The sequence below is a fragment of the Pagrus pagrus genome, assembly GCF_965226575.1.
Source record: "Pagrus pagrus genome assembly, chromosome: 22".
Taxonomy (NCBI): Eukaryota; Metazoa; Chordata; class Actinopteri; order Spariformes; family Sparidae; genus Pagrus; species Pagrus pagrus.
The window spans coordinates 9,714,972-9,734,077 of record NC_140204.1 but is presented as its reverse complement, the minus strand read 5'-3'; the positions used below and the strand labels follow the sequence as shown (position 1 = coordinate 9,734,077).

General features: G+C 43.1%; 1 protein-coding gene across 4 annotated transcripts in view; it reads right to left on the bottom strand.

The window, feature by feature from the left end:
* Positions 1 to 427: 427 nt before the first annotated feature.
* The window catches only part of LOC311251723 (protein phosphatase 3 catalytic subunit alpha), a 64,953-nt gene continuing 46,274 nt past the window's right edge, over positions 428 to 19,106 (bottom strand). Inside the window, exons 9-15 of one of the 4 annotated variants that reach the window (XM_084344338.1) lie at positions 12,441 to 12,566; positions 11,685 to 11,756; positions 10,298 to 10,324; positions 9,189 to 9,273; positions 8,569 to 8,666; positions 5,851 to 5,880; positions 428 to 2,215 (exon numbers count right to left, since the gene is read on the bottom strand). In XM_084344338.1, coding sequence (XP_084200464.1) covers positions 2,013 to 2,215; positions 5,851 to 5,880; positions 8,569 to 8,666; positions 9,189 to 9,273; positions 10,298 to 10,324; positions 11,685 to 11,756; positions 12,441 to 12,566 — 641 coding nt within the window. In that variant the 3' untranslated portion in view covers positions 428 to 2,012. The remainder of the gene's footprint in view (positions 2,216 to 5,850; positions 5,881 to 8,568; positions 8,667 to 9,188; positions 9,274 to 10,297; positions 10,325 to 11,684; positions 11,757 to 12,440; positions 12,567 to 19,106) is intronic. The other 3 variants (XM_084344340.1, XM_084344339.1, XM_084344341.1) reach the window with 3 other exon arrangements.

The following is a 19,106-nucleotide window of genomic DNA, read 5'->3' as shown; positions in this document are numbered from 1 at the left end:
AAATGTTCAGTTGTGTCTATACACAGCAGAGAAAAACAATAAGACTGATGTACAGTGTATACAGCTCCGTGTGGTATAGTGTGTGAAGTGAAGGAAGGCCCTCTAAAGCTCTCTGCTGTGTCTCTTCTCACCTCTTGAACTCCGAGGTGTGAATGAAATATTGTGTTTCTGTTGTTAATGTCTTTGTTTTCAATTACGGGAGAGTTTCCTGTTCCTCTTGCTGGAAAGCACCAACCATCACGTAGCTCTGTAACACATCTTTTTTCAATTGTGATGCAAAAAACAAAAAAATGCCCAAAGGACCGTGTGTGTATTGTGCATTTGCTTTTTTTATTCTACATGACGGATATTCATTGGCGGAGCGCTGCAGGACTTGTCTGCGAGAGTCACGCACACACAAACACACATTCAGGAGAGGCGAGTTCAGTTCAAGTTGAAATTCATGCACATTTTTATTGAACAGTTATATAAAATACTTTTCATAGTTGCAAGTGCATGCCTCATCTGCCAACAGTTTTGAAGTTAAATTACAAAAAGCAAGGCTTCATGTCGTGTAGTGAATTACTTGGGCACTTAAGCAGTTCTTAAAAAAGATCGAAGTATTTTTTTTTTTCCGTTTCATCTTAAAGTATTGAGCAGTATCAAACCTGTAACTGATATACAAAGCAGAGTTCCAAATAATAATAGTAATAATAATCAAATTACACTTTCTGTGGCACATTCACAAAACAGAACAAAACCGATTTTACCTGTTATATGACACAAACAGCTAATCATGCATTTTTGAGTTACACATGTAACCACACACCTCACAAGAATTGTCAAACATGCTTAATTGGACTGTGTGCACTTACAAGCGCAGGTTAAAAATATGATTTCTCATCCATCTTAGATAATTAAATGCTTCAATTACAAAAGAAGTTGAAGGCATAGAGCATCATGGTGTTAATTGAAAGTATGCAGGTATATCCAGTATATGTTCACTAAAGCGCAATATATTTCAAAACAGGCCTCCACAGCCAAGGTATTCAGATTTTCTATTTCCTCTGTTTGATTTTTATAAAACATGCATAGGCAGACACTTTATGTTTATTGTATTCTTTTTTTTTTTACACAATATAGGTTCTCTATTTTTAACTTTGTTCGCAATACTTAAAAAGAGAAAAATTAACACTCAATTCCAGCAAGCCACGATAAATCTAACCCCCCTTCCCTTTCCAAAAAGAGACAAAAAATAAACATATTTGCAAATGATAGATAGGTAAATGTAAATTCCAGTTATGAAACTCAAGAAAATAGGTATTCATTACCGAGTTATTTAGCCATTATACAGAAAAATCAGGTCAAAGCACACACCAAAAGAACCTGAGGTAAGCATAATATGTACAAAACCATAAAACGTTCCATTATTTGGCATTTCGACAACATTGCAACATTCTTTTTAAGACTGCCTAATTAATTTCAGAGCTATTTTATAAGAGTAGCAAAAAAAAGTTATCAATAAATAGTCCTTATTTAGTTTGTACACCCTTATATGTTAAAAACATTATCTCATGTTCTGTCCTTTTTAGTGCTGTATTTTTGTAAACGTACAATAGTTAGTAAGAAGTTACACGACTTTCCGTTTCGGTGTAAATGAGCAAGGGTCTTTCAAGGAAAAAAGAAAATAAATCACCTTTAAGATCTCTATCCTTCTCTCTCTCTCTCTCTCTCTCTCTGACATACTGCGCTGTGGTGTGGAGTCAAGCACTATAAAGGCCTGACTGCTCAGAAATGTGAACCGGTAATAACTTAGCAGATTTGACTATGAACTAATATTTTGAAGGCATATCCAAAGACTAGCAAGTGAGATGTCCCCCCAGTGTGAGCCATAGATGCCTCCCCACTCCACTCTCTTAACACTCCCCCCCCCTCCACTCCTTCACCCTTTGCCCCGTTTCTGTGGTGGCGGGCCGTGATGAGGCTGGGGGCGGGGCAGCCCCGTTGGCCAAGGTGGCGCCTGCTGTCGGCCTTCACTGGATGTTGCTGCCGCTGCTGGTGCTTCCCTTGGCGTCCGTGCCGTTGGTCTCCGAGGACAGGGCCTTGTTGAGGGAGTTGAGGCTGGCGTCCGAGGGCAAGGCGTCTCGCCGCGGCGGCATCCGCTCGTTGATGCGATCCAGACCCTTCGCCTCCTCGAAGCTGGTGATCTTGTGCTGGGGCGAGAAGCCTTTGATGGCTGTTGAGATGCAAGAAAAAGGAAAAGAAAATGGAGAAATTAGGAGAGATTTTAGAGGGGAGAGATTCAATGATTAATAGAATGGGGTCACACTTGCTCACATTCACCCACACATCAACAGATCTGGTGTATCTTTGGTTTGGTCTGGATTTATGTGATTGTTGTTACAAAAAAAAACAACATACAGACAGCATCTGAGGAGCTGCTGGCTAGTTCATCCATGAAAAATGATTAACTGAAGGGCTAGTTAACATTAATGATAACTGCATGATGTTGATCCTCAAAGTCTTTAAAGAAATAGTTTGACATTTTGGAAAAATAAACTTATTCTCTTACACAGAGTGAGATGAGAAGGTCATAAATGTTGGAGAAGGGTGGGCAGCTGGTGGCACCTCTAAAGCTCACTAATACCTGTCTGACACTGGGCAAAACCCCAAACACACACCTGCTAACATCTGGCTCGTCTTAAACAGGAAAGGGTACATTCATTTGTGAAAAATTACACGACGGTATGACGTTTCATTAATAAAGTGGCATTTTTTACAGTGTTCAGTTAAAAAAGTAATCACTGTAACATTCTCACTGGCCTCTGTGCTGCCTTCTACTCTTCCCTGTTTTCTGGTGTGTTGTTGACATTGAATGCAACACGCCAGGAAAACAAAACAAAAAAACAAACTGAAAGGTAAACTGAGTATTTTTATTAAGTCAATTGTTTATTTTTAGCAGGTTTTACTTGCGTAAAAACACCAAGTGCAATTGCTAATTTTGGTATAAAATGGTACAAATAATACTTTAACTCATTACTTTAAATTATGTTTGTTTAGTTTGTACAAAGACCAACATTTTATAAATTAAATGTGTGATATTTTGTGGATAATTAAGTTAATTTAACACTTTCCTGGATATTAGCTAAGCTAAGCTAGCCAGCTGCTGACCATAGTGTCACGCTTAGCAATCCAACCTATAAGACTGGTGTCGACCTTCTCTTCTTACTCCACGATAGGAAGCGAATGAGCATAATTACCAAAATGTCGACTGATTTCTTCAACTGAACATCTGAACTGTAAGTATTGTGCAACACAGTTCTGCACTGTTGACACGTTGAACTAACTTTGTTTAAATATGTTTCTTAAAAAAGCGACAGCATTTAACGTACAGCATATTTACATGTTGAGCATTTTGAATGTTCAGCGGTTCAATAACAGAAGAACAATAAATATAAAAAGGATATAACTCATTTTTTTATGAAATGACAACACATTAAACACCATTTATCAGAGGTTTCAAAATCATAGAACTGCACAGACAAAAGGATTCAACGATCCTTCTAAATCTATATACAGGGTACTCCTGGCATCAGGGTCAACAGGTTTTCACCGTGCCATGCTTTCACAAGTATCTGTGAAGACGACTTCTACAATACTGGACCATCTAATGGCCATCTTGGAAAATCTTAAACATTGTGTGCACTCTGTATGATTAATAATAAAAGGGATATGTTGACTCAGGCACATTTCAGAACACCTGAGGACCCCAAACATCCAGATCACCCCATCACGTCACAGATTAAAGAAAACGACAAAAGGGGAAGAAGGAGAATGATCAAAGAGACAAAAAAGAACAAGGGGAGGAAAGAAAGAAAAAAACACTGGAGTGGAGCCCACTGAGACATTCACTTCCACAAAATAGAAACCACGTCGAGACTGAGCTCACGTACAAAGACACTACAGAGGTACTTGGGGTGCTAACGACTTGTTTAGTCTGCTTGGAGCATGCAGCAATTAAAAGGGGTCACTGGAGGTTATGAGGGGTGGAGGTCACAACAGGGTTGTAGACTGCAGTTAAATACAAACAAGATCAAATTCAATTCAACTGAATAATGGAGTTAGAAGAAAAAGTAACATCTTGGTTCATTAAAACGCCACTGAAATGAATAAAATCAGGCTGATTTGACGCAATGGCGTCACGTTTGTAGACTCAATGCTGTTTTATTCAGATCAACGGGACATTTATTGCATTACCGTTCCAATATTCAGCTTGATCGAGTTTCATTTCAGCCCATTTTTTTAACATCTTGTTACTTCCACCTTTCATAAAAGTCTTAGTGGTGATAAATACTATGATTGCAAAGAAGATGACCCTTTAACTAGAATGAGTGGGGGGGGGGGGAGGGCGGGGTATATCATTTTAAAGGACAATTTGGGGAGCGTGGAGAGGGGCGTGATGGGTAGCGTAGTTGTGTTGCTGCATAGCACAGGTCAGACACAGGTTATTAGCAGCTCACAGGAAAGAACACGAACACAGCAGGGCCACAGAGGATCCACATGGAGAGAGAAGCAGAGAAGTGTCTCCACACTACAATGGACTGTCCTCTATTGGGCTAAAGAGGAAATACTGGACAAATCCAACGTAAATAGCAGCCGGCAAACTACTATTTAGCTCGCAGTTGAGGTTGTTCTTGCGCCAAAGGCGATGTCAATAAAACATGTATGTTTTTTTGGTTTGTTTTTCTTTTTAATAAAGGGAGAATCCAATTTGGATTTTAAAGCCTCCTGTGGAGCGTTTGTCTCCGCTAATTCAGAGTCAGCTCTAAAGAAAACTATTATTATTATATTAATACAACAGCAACAACAATGCACAACTGCTTCAGTTGTTTCAAAGGGGAAATACCATCGTGAGATTTCATAGCAAGACTTCACTGTATTGTGTGAGGGCAGAGCATAGACTATACCATCCGTCTAAACCGAGCGTGTAACCTACCACATTATTGAATACTGTCTGCGATATCCTACAGGATCTACCAATCACTGCATAACGTCTACATACAGCAGCCTCAGCTGGATGTTTGATGCTCCTGTCCACTTCTTCACGTATGCCATTCTAGTTTGATATTTATTTAACACATTTCTGAGGGGGAACTTTAAAAAAAGTCTGACAAGTAGTTTAGTAAATGCCTCGAACATATTTAGGCATTTCTCTAACACGTATTTGATACTTATTGGCCGACACAGACGTATCTACCATACGCTAATGCCAGCCAGTAATACGGGTCAGGCCAACTTAGCCGTCTAGCTCTACAGAATACATTATGTTGTCCCAGCCGGCGTCTCTGGTATCCGGTAGAGCTCAGTACAGCTGCCAGATGACCCGACGATGGCCATATATTTACACCTCCCACATTGCGCGAGTGTAAATGTGCATTTCCTCAAGTGCAATCTCAATCCTAACCCTCGATAGCCTGATAAATTTGAAAGTGATATAGCATCTTGTCTGTAATATAGATAGATAGATATAGAGCTTTTCTAGGAAATGCTTGTATAGTTTCTTTCGTTAGCTCTGAATTACTTGAACATGCATTATTTGCTTTGCGCTCACTCAAAATCACAGTTTGAGCTCTGTGATATTGAAATCTGTGCTGTGAAATCCATTCCCCTTTAAAACACATGTGACCACAGGATTTCCTAATGACTTACTTCATTTTTTTTTTTTTTGCTCTGTTAATACTATGCCACATTTTGTTAGCCCAAACACCCAACACACTCTATTCAAGCACCAGCGAGATGGATGAAAACCCAGCGGAGCCCCCTGTCTATTGCCATGAAAAGCAACAGAAGAGGGCAGCCAGACCCATTTACCTTCGTCAGCCTCAATAGCTTCAATAGTAGCTGAAGAGAAGAAGAGGGGGGTTGCAAAACGAATGAGAGAAGTGAGCAGAGGAGTTCATTTTGTCCCAGGAACAAGTCAATGAGCAGCAAAGACAGCCAATGCCGACAGCAAAGGTTAACATCATCTCCACATTTTATGACAAAGGACACATGGATGTTAGCAAAGAGGGGGAGAGGAGCAGGAGAGGGATGAGCCTTAGCTTTTTTGATGAGTTCCAGATCTGTAAAAAGGGAAGGTGACACATGTTTGTGGCAGCGAACGACCTCGCGGTGAGGCATTGCATCTTTGAGATTACTTTGAAAAAAGTCTGACAAAGGAATCGATGTAGTGACAGAAAAAAAAATGACACTGCAGGGGGGCGGACACTGACAGCAGGTACAACACGGTAAAGCTGGAAACATATTAGTTCTTTACTGTCAGAGCGTACATGGAGGAAGGAGAGTTTAAAGAGGACAAATGGAGAACAGATAAAGGTTCGAGTGCATGTGTGATTGTGAGTTTTATGGTTTAATCGAAGCGCCGCAGACACATGGAGCAGCGGTACTGTTTGTGTTGTGTGCGACATGAAGCAGCATCTGGAACTGCAGGATTAGCAGCTTTTGATATGAAAATATCAAAAGTGCTGGCTTACTTTTGTGAAGTGCGAGAGGGGAGGAAAACCTTTGGTGTATTAAAACCACTTACCAATGTTTTTACAGTCATCCTTGAGATCATAAATTAACATACAACGGTGTCAAAATTAGCCTCAGACAAAAGACAGGGATGGTGACGGCAAAGTAACACGTACACAGTCGTGAAGTAGCGAAGACTACAGCACAGTACCGTTATGAGGATGAGGAAAAACGTTACAAAAAGGTAACAAACTGTAAACAGAATGGTTAATGGAGTCAACATTACAGTAGAAGCACACTGGCGTCTGCCCAAAGGAGGGGAGCAATGTGATTCTACCAAATGTTGCAGCAGGAATCTCTGAACATCGCTCTGCCTTCACTGGTCTTCTCTGTAGTGTCAGCTGCTTCAAAACTAAACTTTCATATTCACGTATGTTCATCCGTTGTTCAGAATACACAAAATATACTTATTGTTGGGCTAAAAGCTTGTCTCTCCTACTCATTTTCATTAAATATGCTCCATTCTATGAATTCAAAGTGCTCTGAGCTGAATCTAAAAAGGATGTAAACAATCCTCTGTCGTTTCAGCCTAAACTGCTACAGCTAAAAGCTTCTAGCGGCTAATGTTAGCAAACGTTAGGTTGCGATGGCTGCATGTTAGGGATCGACCAATTATATGGCCTAGCCAGTTATCAGATCCGATATTCAGCATTTTTGAGATTATCGGAATCTGTGTTGTTTTCTTTTTGTTGCTAATAATGTAAATTAATTTAAATAATGTGCTGCTTTAGCTCCGATGCAGCCGCCTCTCTCTGTCTGTAGTCAACACTGTGTAGCCTCACATGTCCCGCCTCCTGCCTGCACTTACTGTAGTGTCAAAATCTAGAATAACCAGTGATGGAAAGTAACTAAGATTTTCACCTTTACTGCAAACTGGATATCTGTCTCCATAACTGCTAATAATCTGTATCGTATCGGTCAATCCCTACTTCATTCAGGCATTATTTCTTAGGACAGTTCATGCCTCTTTATGACAGTGTAACATGCTCATATCCTGTCACTATTCTTCTACAGTTTTATTAAAGTGCTAGCTGATGTTTTGCGAGAACCTGTGAGAGGAGAGCGAAGTCGTCTAGATTTCTGCGTCGTTTTTGTGAATGAAAAGGCGGACAGCAGCTGTCCCCCTTTCATTCACAGTTGTCAATTCCAATTCATCCTCTGAATCGCAGAGAGACCCGTCTCCATCCTGACGGAGCACTGCTGAGATCCACGACTAAGCACTCAAATGGACAATAAAGTGACCATTTATGTCAGGAGTTAATTTGAAGTGTTTGCGAAGGCTTTTTTCCAGAGAGCCTTTACTTCCTCGCTGCAGCAGCTTGTCAGACTCATTTAGGGAGTGTTTGGAATTCAACATAAAAGGGTGGACTGAACTCTAAACTGGTCTCACAAAAAAAGAAACGAAAAAAGAAAGAAAAGAAAAGAAAGGAATAACACAACAGAATACTTGCACAACCGATTATACCTGCAGTTTCTAGGGAGAAAGGAGAAAGAAAAAGATACAGGTAATATTTGAGATAAAAACCAGTGGAATACAGAAAGAGACGGGGACGGGAAGACAGGGTATTAATGCGAGACATCAGCTGTGAGACACATTAGAGAAGACAAAAGGGACAAAGAAAATCTGCTGAATTCATCTGGCATCGTTTGGGAAGAGGGGGAATATGACTTCATATTTTACAGTAACTTATCCAGGAATAATATACTACATTGAACTACATTTAAAATGAAGGGAGAGCTATGTAAAGCTGCTGTTAGTCTCGCTGCTTAGTCGTAATTAAACAAACAGGCAGTATGGGAGGGATACCGACTAAAGCTGCCAGAAACATTGAACTACACTTACAGAATTACTTTGAGGCAGCAAAAAACGGAAGGAGTCTTCGTATACAGTATCCCCTAAACACTGAGCTAGCACTTTATTCAGGGTATTGCTGCGTAAGGGGAATTTCTTTGTGTGTGAGGATCCGTTCTGGGGGCCAAAGCTGGGGGTCTCGGGGTACTTGGTGACAGTCTTACCATTCTGCAGCTTTTCTTTGCCACCGGACAGCACTCCGCTTGGTAGCATGCCTGTTGGGGTCAGTCCCTTCAGCGTCAGCACGCTCTCACTCTCCTCTCTGAGATGTCAACACAGAAATATACATATCATTTACTAGGATTTACTTCCTTGAAGCTTATGTTAATGTGAAACAATTACAGTTTAATACCTACTATATGACAAAAGCTTAGTATTGAAGTTTTTTAGCCACTTGGGGGCAGTAAACAGTTGCTTATTTGCATGTCCAGCAGGCCAGTTGCAACATTAGCATTCAGTGTTGCGTTTCTGGCCACCTGGAAGAACGGTAAGTCCAGTATTTACCCTTCTTTTAGCTCTGTTTTGGTCTCCACCAACACCTGAAGGAAATATCTGGCTTCGCTACACTATGTTCACGAGCTAGTTAGCAAATTTAGCACCTTATTGAGATTAAGATTCAGAACAGTTGGCTGCTGAGTTAATGAGAGTAAAAACAGTGAAACTGTGGGCTGAAAAAACAAAACAATTAGCTAAAAGACGCTAAACATATACATAAATATTGAGTAGTGCAGAACTGAAGGTAACAGGACAACGGTAGACTTTTTTCTTCTTCATGTTTTCATACCTGAGCACAGAGAATACCCTGGCCATCTTGCCAATGGCGCGGATCTTGTTGCGGATGACCTCCTTGCGGGCAGAAGCTGTAGCACCTGGAGAGGTCAGAGGACAATCATACAAACTGTGACTCATGCATACCAAACCGTATCCTGTGGAAGTCTGATCTAGACTGCATTGTCTGTGCTCTGTGTTGTTTGTCTCAAACTCTAAATGCCTTCATCCTTAAAGTCTCATAAAACTGAGTAAATGTAAACGGACGGTCTTTCAGACTATTAGTTTTTATCCAGAAGCGCATCAGACGAACACAATGCAAACATATGTGGTTATTGAAGCCCAAAGTTCAGATTATCTGGAACGGTTTAAATCCCTCCACACATCACAACAACTGAGTGACTCTCAGCATCCAGTGCATTCATGCTGCCTCTCCACATTGTACGACTAAGTCCCTTTACCTTCCATCATCATCACCATCATCATCTGTAGACGGCCTGATCCTTGTCCAAACATGTCTTTTCAGCACGTTCGATGAGCACACGCTATATGAATTTTCCTGTTTTGGTTGCAGATTTTTTTCCTGGGCTGGAAAACTAAACTTTGCTTAAGGGGACCGCTTTGTATGATAACAGTTTCAAGGCCACCAGGGAGCCACTCTGGAAAAAATGCATGAGTATGAAGGATGGAAATGGAGCTGATGCGTGGTGAAAGGCCGGGTAAAGGAAAGAGCTGACAGCCTGACGTCTGGTTTAAGACTCTTCCCCCTCATCCTCGGTTGAATACACTACTACCACTTTAAGATACGCGTCTTCACAGTATTAATTCCCTGTAATAAACCTGCTTATTTCAATGTGTGCAGCAAACACATCGGTTGGCTAATGAGAACGACCTTTAAATATTTCTTCATGTTTCAGATTTGGCCTTAGCTGAAGCAGGAGCATGTAAGTGTCGCGTTACTGACACGTCTGTGTGGGAAACAATTAAAAATGAGATCATTAGGAAGACTCAGTGGTCGTGTTAGAAGGAGCATTAAACAGACGTTAGTTGACAGACTTACAGAGAGCAAGCACTGGCCAAAAGTCTATCTACCTCTGCACACACCATTATGGCTAATGTTTGTACCTTTTTTGGGGGGATATATTAGCTGTCCTTCTCATGAAACACCCCCAGAAGAGAAGACAAGAAAAAGGACAGAGAGATCAGTGGATGGCTGTAGAATGAAAAGAGGAGGCGGCAGAGAGGGGGCTGACAGCGAAATAAGAGGCAAGAAAGCACAACAAGTAAAGAGAAAAGGCGATGCCTTGAACACAAAACTCTGGAAAACATAGAAAAGAGAAATTAGATGAGGTCAACCAAGGCAGTGCCAACATCACAGCATGAGATAGAGAGAAAAGAAAGAGGGAGAGTGCAAAAGAAACGTGAGAAAGTGGTGAGGTCTGAAATATCAAAACAATGGCAATTGGAGATAAAGAGCAAGGGCAACAGGAGGATTATCAGAGATTATAAGAAGGGCACAGAAAAGGAAATCATGAGTGAGAAAGACCAAACAAAAGAACAATCCAGATGTCAACATAGTGGAAATCAACAAAATATATGAGATGCAAAACCGAAGAAGAAATGAGCTTGAGTTGAAGGGAAAGTGAGGGAACGTGAAAATAAAGTGCGACCGAGAGAGCTGAGTGAATGAGTAGGTGGAAAATGATGCAATGTTAAAGGACGGCTAATTATTTGAGGGACTGTAAACTAAAACTGTAATGTACTGCCTATTTATATTCCCTGATTTCTCACGAACCAATTATCTGAACCTAATGCCAATCAACACAAGGAACAGGCAGCACTTATACGTGTTTAAAAAGTTTCAACAATGGCTGAAATATTGCAAAATCTCCACCTATGGGTGCCTGTTACAGAGCCGAACTATGCATCAGTAAACCCGAGGAGGAGGAAGAGAAGGAGGGAAGGACTGGTGAGATCATTTCCTGTTTGGCAGTAAGAGGTGGGGCGCGCTGAGGGGAAACTCATTGTAGATAAACTCTGATCTGGGATCAAACAGATTACTCCCAACTTGCCACTATTATATGATGATAACAAGCATGACTACAGTGTGATGAGCTGATGTTTAAAACGAAGAGGAAGTGCACTACAGTGGCCTCAAATCTTGATACATCTCGACTCTTTCAGGCTTTACGAGGACCCACTGACGCCATGGGTGTCGATTTTCAGGCTGCTGAAGGTTATGAGTCATGATTCAGCTGCGTCATGTGCCAACAGCTTCTGGATTGTCTCACTGCTGATGAATACGCTGAAGAATGTTCTTTAAATGAAATATATTCAAACTTAATCTTCCTAACAATAGGGCCGAGCGCTGAAAACTCAAGGGAAGTGCATGTTTGAGATTTTTGCAAGAGTGTGTGTCTGCTGTTCCTATTAGCAGAGGACTCCCTCTAGTGGAGATCAGGTAAAACTCCAGTGACAACTGTTGTTGTTGCCCTCCGTCTGCCGAGCTTACCGTCCAGCTCCTCGTCGGTCGTCAACTCATCGTTGGAGCAGATGCTCAGTACGTTCACTAGCATCTCAGTCACTGTAAAGAAATCAGACAAAAACATATTACAAGATGGCATTTGTTCCTCAGCACCATGGGTGATTCAACCTGGTAAGTGTGTCTGGAGAAGGCTCCCAGCCATAAAAAAGTCACGCGGCGCTAGTTAGACGGACGCAGATTCACCCGAGTGACCCCTCCGTGCACACGCCCAGAGAGCAGCCCACATCAGTGACCTTGCAGCATTGCGAGGAATGGCCCTGTGAGGAAGGGTCACACCCAAAATGGGCTTCCTGGAGTGTGTGCGTCAGTGGTAGTTATGTGTGATTAATTGACACGGATGTGTCACAGGTACGACGGCGGGGTGCCCTCGACTCAACAAAAACTGAACGCCTGACACAAACTTCAAGGCGGTGAGAGAATTCAAACCTCAGCAGCAGAAAGATCCTTTTAACGAACATGTCAAAGCAATTTAATAACTTTAAATGTAAGCAGGTTTCTGGCTCATAAGTCATGTGTAATAAGTGTTGTATTTATGAGCTCTAATTGACTACACTGCAGTGAGAGCTACATTTCTTGAGGCTGGGACATTTTCATTACCGACTCAGGGGACTGAATGTTCATTACAAGTCGTTGGTGCATTGCAACATTTGGTAAAACTGCTTGTACTCAGTGTTCCCCTTTCATCAAAAGCGCCGTGGGTGCTTTTTGCGGAAGCGTGCTCACCTTTCTCCCCGACAAACGGCAGGGACCAGGTGAAAACGTCCATGAAGTTGGGCAGCCAGTAAGGGTGAGGCGAGCAGTTGAACTGTCGGATGTTCATCACGTTGTTCTCGTACTTCAGCACCGCCGCTGGGGAGGGGAAGAAACAGAACAAAAGGAAGGGCGGTTGTTAAAATATGACTTAATGTGCGAGAAATGCTGCTTTCTCTCTCCACCACAAGATCTTATTAAGGTCCAGATCCATTAGCCACCTCACCCTCTTCCCAACCATTACTTAGAAATACTGTGTGGCCTCAGCAGCTGGTACATATCCTGTTGGTCTACCCTGTTATCAGCCCAGAGAGAGTTACCCACAACGTACTCAGCCTGTAATAGTACCAAGAAATAGGGATGGCTGTGGGAGAATATCAGCCTCTGAGGAGCCAACAGGATACACATCAAACGGAAATATCCCAGAATGGTTCGAGGGGATTGCTTCGGAAATAAAACTCTCCATTAGAAGAAAGATATTCTTTACCTGTAATAACTTTTAATAACTTTAATTAATCTGGCACTTTGTTTCTTTAGCTGCTTTATTAAGCCATTCCCCTGATGGGCTGAGGCATTTCTTCCTTCAGTATTAAATAGAGCAAGGCCATCGTAATAAACACTTGAAGTTTTTATGTGAAAAGTTCTTGGGTGTTTTTATTTTTTTTTACCTTTCCTGGTTAATGATTCATGAGCTGCAGTTGCTGTGCAGACAGAGCTCCGCTTGGCTAAAAAACCTATCGAGAAAAGTGTAAGGTGGCCAAAACGCTGTCAGCAACACCAGGACTGGACTGTAGCCTGGACGCAACTCAAAAATTTGTCAGACGCTGTCAGTCAACATCTGAATCAGTCAACAGTTGAATAAACGGATCCAGCACAAACCTACCTACACAAAGACATTTTAAGGTAATGTATTATCATCAGCATCTGTCAATCTCTCACTCCCACTGAAGGACTATTATAATAGCAGAAATGCAAAAGGAGATGCGTAAATTGAGGGTTGAAAACAGCACGAGCATTACATTCAAGGCAACCAGGGGGTAAAAAAAAATAAATCAATCCCTGTTTCCCCCTTCTGGAACATTTCCTCTGCGTATTGATTACCGCCCCCACTAGGTGAAACATGTCCGTCATCACAGAAACACATGGCTCAGCGTTTGGGCTCAACGAGGCGGAGCACTTTTCATTAATTAACCCGAGAGCCATCAATTTCTGGTGAGGAGGGAAGGGGAGTAGCAGCAGACAGGAAGCTAAGGTAATGATAGGCAATGCTATTAACGGCAATGAACTCTGTATGATGATCATTATCCAGGCAATTTGACATGGAAGCATGAAGACGCAGCCGCTTACTCATACTGACCTGATTTTGCCATCATTAAAGTGCTCCTTCTTATGCTGCTAAAATGCTTCTTCCCCAACCCTAACCCTTCCTAAACTCATTATAGTTCTTTATTTCCTTATTTCCACTTTCCTTGTGCACATAACATAGTCAAAAGAAAAGTGTTTATGTGGAAAAAGCGGCCTATTCAAAGTGCAAAATGCATAAAACTACATAAACTTGCACAGTTTCCAAGGTTATGGCTTTAAAAACGGCAATAAACTATATATTACTGGATTTGAAATCTCATTGGCTACATGGCGCATCAATCATCCGGAGACTGGCGTGTAAGTGGCTCAGGAGAGACGAGAAAGAAGAGAGAGTGGGTCACTCGTCTACACGGTCACTCATTGGCTGTTTTAGGCTCTAGGGCGGGCTTAGGAGCTCATATCTGCTCAAATGAGCTGTCAATCAAACGGCTGCCATCTCAGGAGCTCCGGTGTGGAGGGATAATGGATTCTGCTGTGCATGAAAAAGCATCCGTGATCGCAGTTTTTAGCCATTTTGTCAGCTGGTTAGCTTAGCGTAGAGACTGGAAACAGCTAGCTGGAAGAGTCTCCTGGAGTCTCCTCTGGTTGCCCCGTCACCTCACACCGACTACAAAACTCCATGAATCAGTCCGGCACACAAAAACCCCTTTAAATTATTCAAGTGGTTTTATTAATCATGTAGCAGTGGAGACCGTGGTGGGTGGGGTTCGGTCGGTGTTCACATTAAGGGTGTAGAAGGAGAAGTAGCAAACAAATAAGCTGTGTGTTGTGTCAGTCATGGTGCAGCACGTAAAGAAAAACTATTTAAAAACCGACCTCAACTCTCAGGGTGCAGTAATGTGCTGCGTCGAGTAGTATCAGTTTATTTTACGCGATGCCTTATCATAATCACATGGTCACTGTGTACTGCTGACATAGAAACCACCTTCCAAACACTGACCACAGCATGCCCCATGTGACCTCACCCATGATTAAGGCATAGTGTGAATGTAGGTGCTGAGGAAAACATGAGAGCTGCCAAACATAAAAATATCCACGCTGCATATAGAGGCCCCAGCCTCTCTCATACGCCGGGGCAAGTCTGGTGGCCCAGATCTGGGGAAAGCGGACACCGTGGCTGGGTCACCATGGGGGACTTTCCTGCCTCGGCCTCTCTCGGGTCGGGAATAGCAAGTCATCAAACCTGGCATCCCAAGCAGCTATAACCTCGGTCGCAACAGAGTCGGGTCAGAAAACATCCTGCTAGGCTGGGGTTTGCCTCAGTGTGTGTGTGTGTGAGATCAATGAGGCATGGTATTGCATATAGTGCAGTAACTATGCAATCAAAGTGGTCCCTTCAGTATTGCAAAGCATTACACTACCACCACCGTCACCTCCCTTATCCCAGGCTACACAAACCAACACATGCACCACACACACACCCTTCAACATAAACATTCAACAAAGAATCTCCAGCAGGGGAACATCCATATACTCTATAATTAATGTGGCATTATCATCATTACCAACAAAACGCTACTACACAGTCCAATAAGAAAAGCATTGTATTATCCTGACACAGTGCACTCAGACGGACGCCGTGGGTGTTTATGCGTGTGCGTCGGCGTGCATGAAAGCAGTCGCACGCGTGGGCAGGCGTTGCATAAACATCACATACTGCATAAACATGGTCGAGGCACTTGATTGAATGCAGCCACGGAGGCCCGGAGGGAAAAAGGCAGAGCGGGGGAGAAGGTCAGCTCCCCCGCCGTCGCTCCTTCAAATCGGATTCCCTTTAAAGGAACAGAGACGCCCGACAACCTCCCCCGTGCAAAACAAAACAAAACATGCTCTTCGCACTCCAGGTACAAAACAGGTCAAGGCCCGCTCTCTTTTCCTTTGGACATTTCATTACACATGCAGATAAGGGTTGACAGGAGCGGCGCTCGGCTTCTCTGCAATCAGAGCACGCGTTACTACAAATGCACAATTATATGCAGAGTTATTTCTCTTCCAGCAGGAGGGCCACAGCTCTTGTGGCGACCAGCTGTGAGCTCTGCGTTCAACTTCCACTGCTCCGTTTAAAGCCGCATGACAGCCACTAGATGTCTCTGCTGCTCTGGTGCTGGTTTAACAGGGTACCTGAGGCCAAGCCTGCTGCCACGGTAACACAGATATTGCGAGGTGACGCCCCCCCCCCCCCCCTCCCTCATCAATTATTCATAAGGGAGTGCCTTAGTCGGTTTCCCCGGTAACGAGGACTGTTAAATCTGCTTTGAGATCAGGGGGAGATTCCCACCGTCCTGCCCTGACGCTTAATGCTGACTGCATAAGGCCTCTTGTATCAAGTTCCACTAGATTAGTATCCCATGCCGGTCCATTACACCCGGCGCGCTGCTTCCATTAGATGTCAGACGTGTGGATGGCAGCGACTGGATGCAAGTCCATGTGCAGCTGAACAACGCACGAACGGATTCTTGTTTATTTTCAGTCTATACTCAACATTGATGTTCAGGCAGTGGTAGGGTGGGGATGAAACACCTGTTTTTATTTTCAAGGTTCACTCGCTTGCCTTTTTTGGAGCTCTCAACCACATCCAACAGTCTTCTTCAGTGGATGGAGATGGTTTTTGATTTCTGATAGTCTAATGTCACAAAGAAATCTAACTCAAGGGTCCCTTACGTGCCTCTCATGGTCTTCCTCAGTGAGATGGGGAGTGGATAAAAGGTCGACTGAGGAGCTTTCATTTGCAACTCATCGTCTTCCTATACTCCTATTTTTGGTTTGACAATAAAAATCTTAACTCGTGGTCCGTTTACTTTCTTAGTGGAGGGAGGTGGTTTTTGATTACAGATGTTTGAATGTAGAAAAAGACTTAAACTTAAGGTTATGGACCTTTTTCTGGGGCTTTCAACCACGTGCCATGGTCTTCAGTTTTTTTTACTAATTTGTCTCAGATACAACTCAATATGAAATAGAAATGCAAAGCACGTCTCTTATCAATCAGCAGAATCAGAGCTGATAATATATATAATAACATAATGAGGTTTAGATCCTAGTTTGCATGGAAGAAGAAGATCCCTTCCTGCATAACATTATGTTCTTCATTTCTCTTTAAAAATGCAGCATGAAAAGTTTTGTCACTGAATCTTGTTTGCAGAAAAACTGAAGGGAAGCCCAGTTATGACCGGAGTGATAACAGATGGGTGGGCATCTGCAGCCAGGGATACTCTTCTCGCTGGCACTCGCGACGAGGGGGGAAAAAATGAATTCCCTGCTGGGCTGGCGTCATCGCCGCCCTAGCTTCCATCCTGCTATTTATTCCAGTGGCAGGGCCAGGAGCCAATCACGCCACTCCATTTCCTTTCTCTTCAAATCACCCATCTCTACCACTTACCAATCAGCACAGAGCCGCAGGCAGGAAATGGCGTAAAAGAGCGAACTGCGTCTAGTTTGACCTGCGACTGAACCAAAAACGATGTCCCGATCCCCTTTTTTTTCTTGGCAGCGGCACATTCCTACTTTTTTAGTTTCCACCGCATCAGTCCGTTCCTGTTTCCACCTCATCGTCAAAACACTAACACAAGAGAGGAAACGAGACGTTAATTTGGTTATATAAGGTTTAACAGGTGTGAGATGGATCCAACCCAACCAATCCTTCACTGTCTCGGGGGGTGAAATAAGAGATTAGCGTCAACAGCGTTGGCAACAACACTGTCATTTTCGCTTTTATTCCATCCAAGCAGCATAACCATTAGGATTCAGTCGCTGGCTTTCGAGACCAGTCAATAATGATGCAGCAGAAACACATTCCATTAATACAAAACCGCAAGCAATCTCCAAAGTGTATAACTGCCAGCTACACCCCTCCTCCTCCTCCTCCTCCTCTATCTCACTCTCTCCACTGCAGTCACTTCGGGACTCAAACAGCGAAAGCTCAAAGATTGAAAACTGCTAAATCACTGCTGCTGTGTTTTCATTTAACGCAGCTCGGCGGCCACCCCGGGGACCTGCAGTGCAGGGGTCAGAGCTGTGATGGACAGCCCGGTCAGACCCTGACACTTACTGCAATGCAAACAGTTTGACTTGAAAGACAAAATAAAAAAAAAAAGGGAGCGATGGGGGTGGCATCTTAAAAGCGGGACTTCATAGATATCACACCCTGAGTATCATTCATCCGCTGATTATCCTGACTCAGCTACAAGTTCAATTTACGTCTGGCGGAGGAGTTTTTCCTCCTCCTCCTCCTCCTCTCTGTGCTCTTCTCACCGCCAACACCCCCCCCCCACGTGGAGAGGTCTCATTGGTTAATCTGGCCAACTCCCAGCACTATATTGACGGGACCTGCTGATGCCTCCTCCCCCCCTTTTTTTAAGATTTATGTTCCCACTCGATTGGCCATCAATCACAGGACATGCTCAGTGGGCTCCGAGCTCCGGCGAGAAGCTAAGAGCAGACCAATTCATTACAGAGGCTTTGGTTCAACCGGCGAACCCCTCCCACATGACTGATTAGGAGAGCATCAACAGGACTGATAGGCCTGTGTTGGTTAGCTGTGCCTGTTCCATGGGATTGTGCAACTGTGGGGGGAAAATACATCAAGCCGAGTCGAGTGCACGGCTGATAAAGTGAATTGGAAAACTAAGTAATTACATAACCACAACTTGTGAAGTTTTAAGAGCTTTAACATAAAACCTCTGGCAAGACTTTTAGCTTGAGGGATGTTTATTTGCTTGTGGAATTGATCTCTTTTTCTCCGCTATTATATTTGTGTTTTAAAGCCAGAGATTTATCTCGCCATAGATTTAGCCGAGGAGTGAAAACGCGCCTCGTTTTTCCGAGCAGACAGCGAGTGATAGGAGAAATTAGGAACATGCAGTCCTGCGTGGTAAGATGTAGCCGTGTGCCTAAATGAAGTCGGGTCTAAAAACAAACACAGAGTAATCTTTTTCTTTCTGATAACTGCTCGTGCTCTGGGAGGCGTTTTATCAGCTGAAGGTCAGCCAGTTGCAGCTAAAGACCAGGTTGCACACCGAATCATTTTTGATCCTTTGACTGTTTTCGTGTGAACTGGAGAGGTGCGAGCGAAAAACAATAAACAAAAAGCGGCTGACATCACTTTTGTTTGTTTGTTTGTGTTGTGTTGTGTCGACTGTGAGCCATAGGAAGATTAGTTGGCATGGAACGAACGGGATCCTAATAATAAAACAACAAACCAGACGGGCAAAGTGCCACAACGTTTCTTGAATGTCCTTATTGTGCACGGAAAGGAGGCACGAATGCAGCTCACGGGGG